At 40.9% G+C, this 11,523-nt stretch overlaps 1 protein-coding gene across 2 annotated transcripts in view; it reads right to left on the bottom strand.

The window, feature by feature from the left end:
- ralgps2 (Ral GEF with PH domain and SH3 binding motif 2) overlaps window positions 1-11,523 on the bottom strand; it is a 73,480-nt gene that overhangs the window by 31,320 nt on the left and 30,637 nt on the right. For both annotated transcript variants that reach the window (XM_085447958.1, XM_085447959.1), the window contains exons 6-9: window positions 7,424-7,507; window positions 4,482-4,571; window positions 4,286-4,378; window positions 3,604-3,730 (exon numbers count right to left, since the gene is read on the bottom strand). In XM_085447958.1, coding sequence (XP_085304084.1) covers window positions 3,604-3,730; window positions 4,286-4,378; window positions 4,482-4,571; window positions 7,424-7,507 — 394 coding nt within the window. The remainder of the gene's footprint in view (window positions 1-3,603; window positions 3,731-4,285; window positions 4,379-4,481; window positions 4,572-7,423; window positions 7,508-11,523) is intronic.

Genomic DNA, 11,523 nt, shown 5'->3' with positions numbered 1-11,523 from the left:
ATCGCGGCAAACAGCTGTTGGTTCAATTGTGTAATTGAAATCGAAAACTTTATTATTTTTAGCGTTTAAAATCAGATGCAAATCAAATAGGTTTTATTTTCTTCCATGTGTACAGTACCTATGATCCTGTATTAGATATTAGATCACTTGTCGAGCAGTGTTTAGCAACACCAAAGACACTGGTGGCAAAGTTTTGCTACTGATATACTGCTTTTGCTAGACAAGGTGAAGGTGAAAGGACAGGAACTATTTTAAACTGCATGAATGGCTTTATTCCTAGAGTTAACCCATATGTTTCTATGGGCTCTTTGTCCCTACACGATTTGCTAGAGATCAAGGATGTGAGCTTAGACAGGAGGCAGCAATGTCTGCCAAACCTAATAGTAGGTCAGAGATCAGACTGTTGCGCATATACACAGTTCAGCACAAATGTGTCACTGTAGAGCCAACACATGGCTCTTTCTCCAGACCGTTTATTGCCAGTGATAGGCATCACACCCAAAAATAATGGAAATTGAGCACAGTCACAAACATGTCAAGAAGCCATTCAAATAAAGTTTAGGAAACAAAACCTTTTGGTAAGAAAAACAAACAAACAACAACAACAACATGGTAATTTCAGCCCTCTGTTCTAAGTTGGGACTTTAATTTACGGCAACACTCAAATTCAGCAGGTTCTGTGTTTAGACACCAGAGAGGTCAATATGCGAACATCAAGAGAAACCAAACACAAATTTATTCCTTAAGCACACCCAACACTTAGCTGGGAGTGATGCTCTGGAACAAGCACTGCGACTTTCAGTCTCCTGCTCATTCATTCCCGTTTTCTCCACCCTGGAGGAATCGGGAGAATTTACGATTAAGGGAAATGTGCAGGAGCAAGAAAGTGGCAATTTCTCTTTCTCTTGAGCGCCAGGTTGGCTCGATCCAGTCCTGAGGCAGCCAGTTAGTTGGTCACACATCCACAAGCATCATAGACAAGTTTATACTGTAAGGAAAGACCATGCAACTCCCACATATATGCCCTAGAAATCCCCACCCCAAGACAGAGCAACAAATGACGAATGACAAAAGCTTACCGAAAAGTAAGTTTCCTTTTGATTAACATATACACAATGACGACACAGTTTAGATGTGCATTTGTCTTATTGTTTTACAGACATCCATGATGGAGCAGTGTGGGAAAATGGGTCACCTAAACTTTCTTTAATGGCAAACAGACTCTTGCGCGCTGCGTATTTCCTTGTGTCTGTTTGTTTGTGCATACTTGAGTGTCCAAGTCTGAATCACACAGAGGTAGCTATGATACAAGGCTGATTGAAAGGGGGGGGGGGGGGACTGTGGTAGGTTTTAAAAAAAGTTATTTAGCCAACCTGAAGTCAAAACAAGAACAAACAGTTCAGCTATAAAACCACACACATGGCATGAACGTTTTCCTTGCAACTCGTAAGGGATTCCTGTGTGATGTCATACCGTGGAGCCAGAGGGAAAAAGGAATATGAATGTTCAAGGGAAGGAAAAAAACAAAACCTTTTTAACGTGTCCTAGTGATTCATGTGTTTGTTCCTGCTAAAGGGAACTTTGATTTTTCATAAGAGAGCAGAAAATTTATGCTCAACATTCACCATTAAGCCAAAGGGAGGGGGGGGGGGGGGGGGGGGGGGAGGAAATCAATGATGTGTTACAAAGATGCGAAAGCTTCTGAGGAAACAGACAGCTTACTGCTTACTGACTGACAAATGATTGTCGTAGTGACGTAAAGACAAACGCAGGAGGGAAGTTTGGCTTTTCAAACCCAGACGCTTGTCATTAAAGTAACCTTTAGCCCATAAAGATAAGAAGCTGAGTGCAAGGCATCTTAATGGATACTAAAAGTAAACTAGGGATTATTTATTTTTGTTTATTTTAGTGTTTTCCATTGAAATTTTTATAGACGATGATAAAAATCCCAAATATGTGAGTCACTAGAACCATTACGGCTACTTCTGCAGAGAAGGGCTAAATTATTGAGCAAGTTCAAAGTTATTTAGAAATGCATCTTCAATCCTTTTGGTTATATGGTACACACTGTGTCAAACAGAGGTGATTAAAAAAATACTATTGCTAAATAAAAAGTTTTTAAAATGCACAACATCTAGTCTCCCATGGTGTAACAAACTATTAAGATACATAAGGTTTGATGTTACTCAAGAACATTACTCACACTCAAATGTTGGAATAAACCACCTTGCACCTGTTGTACAAGCAAATACAATAACTTTCTAGTCACCCATTTATTCCTCGCTTTATATCTACATGAATCAATTTTTAATTTACAGCATATGAGCAATTTGGATAAAACATGTGGTGTTGTGTTGAGTCAGCAAAAATGCTAAAATGGAAATCTGGACTTCCAACTGCCTTTTTTTTTTAATCCAAAGTTTATGGTTGGAAATAAAAGTGCTTTCAAAGCAAAAATCCTACATCGCATCAGCTTCTCTAGCTTAAACCAGACCAACATTAACTTTTATTTCATCTTTTGCCATTGTTGATTTCTAGAAATCAAAATCAGGCAAAAGTGCTAAGCCTCATCATTTCTTTAGATTTTGAAAGGAAAATTGGAAATGGGTGTAGTGATTTTTTTTTTAAATGAGCAAACATAAGTGGAAATACAGTATAAAAAGACAAAAGGGGTTTTGTCTTCAAAAATCCGTAGTTGGTAGGACCAGTTTTATTCTTAAACACAGTCTGAACTCTTTTAGCTCAGCTTTCTGGTAATTTAAGTAGTCTTCAGGGATAGTTCTCCAGGCTTCCTAAAGGACTGTTGTACCTCTTGCGCGACCCCGTCGTACATACCGCAGATGATCTGAATGAAAGCTTTCAAGTTTGGATTCATCACTCCATCAGACCTGTTGCCACTGATTTTCAGTCCAGTTCATGTGTAATTTGGCATGCATCAGGCGTTTCTCCCCGTTTCTCTTTCTTAAGAATGGCTTCTTGACAGCCACCCATCCACTGAGACCATTACTAATGAGGCTTTGGCAAACAGTAAATGGATCGACTGAAGGGCCAGATGTACTCCACAGGTCCTGTGTCAGGTCTTTGCTGGATTTGTATTTCCTCATTTCATGACTTTCAAATACTGTTCATCTGCTGTTCATCTGAGATATACGTTTGACTAATAGCTCTTTGGATATCAGCTTTGGTGAATAAGATACTGTCAAATTGTTATCTTTAAGCACTTTTCTACAGGCAGTGTGTCACAGCAACACAAAATGTGTCCCCATCTCTTTATATATGTCCATCCCTTGGGTTGGATGCCTTTTTGTGCTTACAGGGTTCATAGCTCATTGGTTGTACCAGGGGGGGGGAAAAAAATCCATCTGAACATAGTCTGATAGCAATTTAACAAATTTTTCCTCCAACTACCATTTCTTCCTCAACACAAGAGAAAAAAGCTTTATTTCTTGGAAGTAAAATATAAAGAAATGAGGGGGGGTGCAAGCTTTTTTGCACAGACCTATATTAGACTAAAACTTCACCTTTCGTAAGAAGGGGGAGGGGGGGGGGGGGGGGGGTGCAGTAGTTACCCGCTATGCATGCATGTAGATTTGTGTCTGTTACCTAGGTATGGTATGCAAGAAACCATGCTCTGGCTGCTGATGTAGTCTCTCAGGCGTTTATAGTTGTCTTCTTTGGACATCAGGTAATCAAGCCGGTCAAACGTTGCCTTGTCCTTACGATTAAGTAACTACACACGAAGACAGGGATAAGGAGGGAACAAATTAGGGCTAAGATGTACAAGTGGAAAGATTTTACCATAAAAATATTTTTAAAAGAACCTCCTGTGGTTTTGCAGACCAGAGTTCAAGAAATTTCCAGCATTACATCACAACATCATTATGTTATTATGTAACTTCTACATCTTCGCTGAGAACACTGACAGACATGTTTGTAAAACAGACACTGATTTAAAATTGAATAATGAATTCAAAATGTTCACCATCCATAAAGATCGTGTCAAGTTCGTGTACAGATACTTGGCATTTCACTGAGACGCTGACATCTTTCTAAAAGTAATCAGAGTTCAAGGGAAGTGTATTTGTTAACGTCTCATTTTCCTTGTGAAATTAAAGTTTCTGAAAGTTTTAACTCTTTTATTCATTACGCCATGTCACTTGTGCTACTTTTATTATTCTCCGTTTATGTGTCCAGTGTTTTGGTGCAGGCTTTGGGGAAATTCCTGCTTATTGACAGCACTCTACTAATAAACTTGTGACATCAAAGCACAGCAAATATTACTCACCGCCCAAGTTTTGGTTAGCCTGAAGATGGGAGCACTTTGTAACGCTGACACCACTGCCATTACCGCATGGAGGTTGTTCATGTCACACAGTTTCTGTGAGTAGTAGTAGAGTACATCAAACATACATGAAGTTGAATTGGTACAGCAAACATTCGTGTGGATAAAACAAAGTCATGTCCTGGGTGGACTTGTGTACCTTGGCAGTGCGAATATACAGACTCAGCACCTCGGCTCTGATCTTCAACGTCTGTGCATGGAGGATCTCTCGTACCACCCAGAAACTTGTCTAGAAAAGAAAAGAAAACAAACAAAAAAAAAATACTCACAAACAAGGACTACAAATGACCAAGTATTACAGAAAATCCCTTTCAAGTAGGGACAAAGGGTAGTTCTGCTTCACAAAATCTCCTGATTTTGAATTGAGAGCCAAGACTTCAAGACCTGTGTGACAACTCTTAATTAAAACGGTTATAAAGCAGAGCAGCAGAGCGCATGGCAAACTGCAGAAACGCTACATTAGTCGATTGGAAATTAGCTCTAGAGTAAAAGAAAGACCTTCAGAGAAAAATCCAGCTGATGCACAAGGGATACGCACGACAACTCCTGATACTTCAGCTAAGAAAGCAGGAGGAAACAGGGAATACGTGTCTTTAGAGTAGTTGGCTAGACCGAGAATGATGTCGGAAACCTGTCTCTTTAGGGAGAGCGCTGGCAAACCAGAGCTCTGATTACACATGCACGCAGACAGACAAGTCAGTGAATCAATCAGTGTTTAAGCTCCTGGGAGAAGAAGAGAATGGAAAGAGGAAAAGGGAGAAGAGTAAAAGAAGAAGAGGGGTAATGGGAGGGGAAGTTAGCTTCAACGCCACAGGGCTCTAAGGGCTTCAAAGCCAACAGCTGTCTGCACATTGTGTTCTGATAAGAGACAAAGACTGACCATCCCTACTGTTTCGTCGAACACAAAACTCTTTATCTCTTTCAGTTTCTGAATTACTTTCTGACTTTTCCACTTGCACATTAACTGGCTTTGCCTATGTGGTCAACGTTCCTTTTTGTGTGTCTCCATCTACAAATTCAGTGTGTGTGTGCGGCAGCTTCACTGTGCTTTTAAACAGTCAGGCTGTGCATAAATCCTAACCTATAGCTGTCTCTGCAGACTTTTTCCTGGAAACAGCACTGAGACTTGTTTCAGAGGTGAGGTGAGGAGCTCAGGAGTGAACAGATAAATTCATTCTCCCTCACCATGTCCTGTCTTATAAACACATATTACTATGAGGTAGCATTGACAGGAAACAGAGCCGTGTGCTTTTAATTTTCACCGTTTCACATTAAGCTTTATGGGAAAGGATGATGAAAATGGACAGAAGACACACAGCACAGATGGTGGACCCCGACTCCACTGGCGTCCACTTTAATATTCATCTACTGCTTTGAGGAAATGACCTCCCATAAAGAAGCAGCTCCCACTTTCAAAATGAAAAACTGAAATCCTGTTACATTTAACTTTCGCCTCATCTATGCAGTAGAAAAGACTTTCCAGTAAATGACTAAATTTGATTCCAATCTGGGAGCAAAGCATGCTGTAGCTTCACATTTAGGTTCCTCAGCGGTCTAACTTGATATCTGAGGTCAATCTGGACGGAGCATGGCTCCAAAAATCACGATCCCTTTGGGGTTCGTTACAGAGCATGTGCCTGTGTCTGCTTTGGCCTCAAAAACTGTGCAATGATGAGATCACTCATGACAACAGCGCTCTAGATAGTTGCATTCACAAAGTGCTCAAGTGTGCCTGAGAGAGGGCTTCCCAGACAGGGCCGTGTCTGTAAGGGTATGCCTTGAAACAACGATGATGTTTTCGGGACTGTGTTTATGACCGTATCAATGCCTCCAGATGGAGCTACAAGGCCCCAAGATCTCAATAATCATAAATAAGAGGAAGCAGACAGATCCAAACATGAGCTGATATGTGGAGTGACCAACTAATGACCTGAGGAGAGAAAAATAAAGGATCGAGACCAAGATTTGGCTAACGATGGGAACCGCAGCTGATGATGGTATGATCCAGATGTGCTGCTAACGTATGTTCCATAGTAAAGATGAGTACGGGAGGGAAAAAAAAAAAAAAAAAAAAAAAAATCACAACAATTCTAATTTGTTTAGGTTCATGACCATTACATCTTTATTAACCATCTGATTCCTTATTTATTCAATAAAAAGGTCCCAATTTGTCTCTACAGAAAACTAAAGAACAATTAAAGTGCACTCATCATATTGTATCAAATGAGCTAGCCAATTCTTTTCTGCTTCACTGGCTCCGAAAGCAGTGTGCCAACAAAACAAAGACCGGAGGACAGAGAATATGGCTTTAACTCAATTACGGGGCTTTCTGGGACTCTCTGTCCTCCCAGTCCAGGTTCCATTATCCAAAAAGCTCATTTTCCTTGGCTGCCGGCAGCTGTGTGTGTTCAGCTAACATCTTGAATCCCTGTTTGGGGTGTGCTATACATGGAGAAGTTTCCACAGCAACGCATTCCAGTTAGATAATCTCATATTAGTACTGGAGGGCAGTAAAGAGGGTCCCAGAGGAATTTGGCAGAAACACTGGAAGTGGATTAAAGGGCACCGCTACCCCTTGAAGCATTACCAACAACTTCCTGTTTGATGATGTCATGGGGCACTGAGGGATCAAGCCAGACGCACTCCTACAAGCACACATGCAAAACCCCATGAATGCCAGAAAGAAGGAAAAACCAAGGACAAGAAAAAATGAAGGGGGAAAAAAAAACAAAAGCTACTTTTCCTCAAAGCAGCATCACCTGGGGACCATTTATGATATATATAACTCTGTCAATAGCAGGGAGGTGACATAAGGGACTATAAAGAGCTGCCATGACAAACAGTTTAAAACAACCACCTCTGGGAAAGCAAAGTTGATGATTTGGTACATGGAAGAATGAAAGCAGGGGATGCGGTGGAAAGAAGAACTTTATTCCCTCCATTCCTGGATAGCCAAGACACATAAATCTATAAACTTAGAGCAGGACTGTTTCTCATCCTTTTTTCCTTCTTTCTCTGTTGAGGCTTTAGAATGATTTGAAATAAAAGGGCAATAAGTGTAAATGGTGATCCCCGTCTCACCTGGTTGAACCTGCAGGTAAAGGCCACAACATTTGGAGCAGAGCTGTGCTTCTCCTTCTTGTTCCAGCCACAACTTGACAGCTCCTGAAATCACAGAATCGGGGAAATAAAGATTATGTAGCGAGTCACAGATCTTTTTTTGCATACGCCAGCATTTTATTTGATGTATTTAACAGTCTAGTCAGGGTCACACTGTGGGGAGAGTACCAGAGGTAGGGAGCACAACGTAAGAGGAGAAAAACACAGATGAGAACGGGAAAACCGCTGAAGACAAGATCGAGGCAAAGGTTCGGACAGATTAATGAACTGCTGCCCAAAACAACATGTTCTTCATCAGTAAAGTCTGCGCTTTCCACTGATACACGTTTTCATCTAGACGAGGATCTTCAAAAATAATTAGTCTCCTGAACAATAAATTGATGGATACAAATTACCTGCTGGTAAGCTTATCCATGTTCTAAACTCACCGCTTTCGATAACAGACAAACAACACCTCAAGGAAGGTATTAGCAACAAGCATTCAAGGATTCAGTGAAGAACGAGGACAGCATGTTGTAAACAATTGCCTTTGACAACAAATGAGTGTAAAATGAATAACGTCAACTTTTCTTTAAACTGATGCAAAATGTGTGCCTCTCAATCCAGATGAATATTATCAAAGACTTAAAAGGATTCTTCGTAAAGGGGTGCAAAGACAGTCAGGACCAGACAAAAAAACAAAGTAGCAAAACAGAAAAAACTTAAGTGTTAGCTTCTAATCATTGTTTTTCTAGTCATTTTTCCTCTTTTTGTGTCATTAAAAATAAATCTGATGCTCACTTCAACCAACTGATGGCAGTTGTGCCGTGGCAAAACCAAAGCACAGAACAATGGTAACAATTTAAATTAAGACATTTTGGTGCAAAGGTGCAATTGTTGCACACTGAGGATTTAAATAAGCACAAGCAATGTATTTTGCTGAGCTTAAAAACATAAAGACACTAAAATGTAAAAGTACTGACACACATGTAAGAGGATGTAATTAGCACTGGAATGGCTTTTGTCATCGTGGATCATTTTAATGTGGGCAACTGAAATGCCTGCTCACTGATTTTCTGTCAAAACATTCTCAATTAATCACTTCAGCACAAAGAGGAGCAGCAGCTTCAGCTGCTTTGGAAAATAATTAGGGTACATGTTATTGAAAGGGAAAAAAAGTGATTTTTGGAAGGTAAACAAAGAAAATCCCCTCCTAAAAGACCAATTTCTTTCTGAATACCAGGCCAGAGTGAGTGTGGCTTTCTGCTGATGTCCTCAGCGATTAGGTAAAGCTGGAGACCACACACTGCACTGCAACAGGAACCCGGGACCTCGTATGGCCCCTGCAGGCTGTCCACAATCCAGGGACACTGACATAACAGTAGGAAAAATGTTGTGCAAGCTCTCCTGCTACAATATAAGCAGCTGAAAGAGACTGCTGCTCCCCCACACAATACCCCCTGTGAGGCAGTCAGACTGTCTGGAAGTAGCAATCTCCACCCAACTGCTCGCAGCTCCCTGAACTGGACCGTATCACCGTGTCTACTTCTAAAGAGAAGCTGTGCTCGTTCAACGGTGAGTCTCCAAGCTGAATCCGCCGGTGGGAGCAAAGATACAACATATCAAATACAGATGTTAAAAGCAGACACTCGTGCGTGGGCGAGGTGATGCTTGGGATCCATTTTGCCTGAGTCAGGATGAGGATACAAGTAAAGGAAAAAGGAGTGCAATGGAGCAAAGATGCAGGCACAGCAGTGAGGCTGTAAAATAAAACACTGCAGAAACCCTAACACAGCATCTTCCCACAAGGTTTTATTAGACCACGCGGGGACTCCGGTGTGTTTAACTGTGCCGTCCCCGTCACAGGATACAGCTAAAATAGTGCCCTAATTGTTTATTTTACATCAGTCCTTTTCAAATAATTGCTTCCTTGTGTCCTGACATAATGCCAATCATTTTTCTCTCCTTCACTTCCACATAACTTTGGTGATGACTCCTAAAACAAACACACAGTTAGGAAGTGGTAGCGCTAGTGTGCTCAAACCACCACTTGCCCACCCAGGTAGGCTGAACACCTGAAAAGGGGGCATACAGACAGACGTTGGTGTTTTGTCGTCACTCGGGAAGGCGACAAAATTTAAACAACTTGTACAAAACCTTCATGACTAAACCACCTGGGCCAGTCTTCTAATTTAACCACCCATCCGTGTTTGAAATCATTTAAGTCCAGTTTCCTCATGTGAGACCATTAGGCCATTAGGATTTTATTCCCTTTATTTTTCCTAGGTCCTTTATAGCCTCATTTCACACTAAGGCACCACAAACTCTGACAACAGTTGAGTGTTTGGAGAAGGGCTTTCACAAAGCAGCTCTGGTAAGGAGAGGGTTTAAAATTCTGCAGTAAAAGAGTGCAGTAAAAGAAAGAAAAAAAAAAACGTCTGCTACGCCAAACCACAGACAGCCTGTCGTTTCCACACGCTGGTCTGGCTGAGCAGCATTTTCATTAAAGCGCAGTCCCGTGGGGCTGATAGGAGCCAGATACATTTACATTCTTGGGTCTGTACACTTAAACTAAGAGCTGTTAAAGAAATCTGAAGTCACCTCTGGCTGAACGATTGATTATACGACCTACAAGTGACAAACAATAGCCGAGGTGGTTTAAAGGGTATCATCAACCAAAGACATTAAAATAAATGAGACACCATCATCAGCCACAACAATCTTAAAACTTCTTAAAAAACGGACCATATACATCTTCATAATCACCAAAGTTTGACTTGGTTTGTTTAGCAAAAGCTAAATAAAACGATAAGCTGCTGCTTGGCCACCATTCGCGATGAGCTCGCGTGAGCTATCACAGCACTTCCTTTTTTTAAATTCTTTTATCTACTGGAAACCTGTGTCGAGATGCAAGGAAACAGTTAAAGCCCACAGGCCAAGAAAGGAAGAGCTGATGAAGATGAGAAACAGAACGGAAAGAGAAGTAACATGAGAAAGGGGAGGCAGTGAAACTGAAATGAAGCTTGATAAAAGCAGAGAGGAGACTGTAGAGATAAGAGTTTAAGTGACAGGAGGGCCGATACTGGACTCTGGTTGTCTGTGCGCCGATCGAGAGGTTAGAATCTATTGATTTGCTATTTTGTTTCTGTTGTCTTAAGACAAAAAAATAAAAAAATACATTCATCTCAGACAGTCATGAACTATAGACTTGGCAGGAACTCAAGCCAGCAGCAGCAGCCCCCATTACCTGGCTATGCACACACCGTGGAAAGAATTACTTTTCTAAAAGTACATTTATTTATGTAATTCAGTACACGCATTTTATGCTTTATTATACTCAAACCAGAAGAAGCCGTGTTGCTATAAAGAAGACATCAAACTGTATTTGTCAAAGATGATATATGCTTACACAAAAATCAAATATAATTAAGACCATATTGCAGTAAAACTGGACTAAATCATCTCTGACCATGGAAAATTTGTCCATGTGGTTCTTCTGTCTCTACTACCAAAACATTATTTTCTCCAGCTTTCATTGTGATCAACATGTCCAGATCATCATGCTGACAGGCTGCAGTGTAAAAAAGATTTCCCCCGGCGTTTGTTGTGCAGCAATAAAAGTTTAATCTCTACATTACATTACTGTGCAGATCTACAGGGACCTACAGAAACTTTTACGTGATGCTTCTCTTATAGTTGTAATTGTATGGACAGCAAAAGGGGGGGAAACGTTTTAGAAAATGTTACTTTATCTGGCATCCAGGGCTGGAAGAGACTAAGCCAAGATAGGCCTGAGAAAGACAAACATAACTTGCGTCCAACTACAAGTCAGCCTGTTCTGAGGATTTCTGCTCTGGGTTCTCAGACGTGAGGATCTGACATACTTTTCAGCGGTACGTAAAATGCAATCTGATAGTTCCCTGAGAATTGGAGCAAAACCTGCCAGCCAAAGCCACAAAATTACGTACTTGGCTGTTGTCATGACTGTGTGTTAAAAACAAAAAGGCAACCCTCTGCCTCTCAATCCGCTCTGCATCACTCAACTACTTTTCCCCCGCAGCTTTTATTTCATAATATCCAGC

The sequence above is a fragment of the Copadichromis virginalis genome, linkage group LG23, assembly GCF_057382275.1.
Source record: "Copadichromis virginalis isolate Kocher_CV1m ecotype Utaka linkage group LG23, C_Virginalis_male_GT1.1, whole genome shotgun sequence".
Taxonomy (NCBI): domain Eukaryota; kingdom Metazoa; phylum Chordata; class Actinopteri; order Cichliformes; family Cichlidae; genus Copadichromis; species Copadichromis virginalis.
Note: the sequence above shows the minus strand (reverse complement) of the source record. Positions and strands in the feature narration are given on the sequence as shown.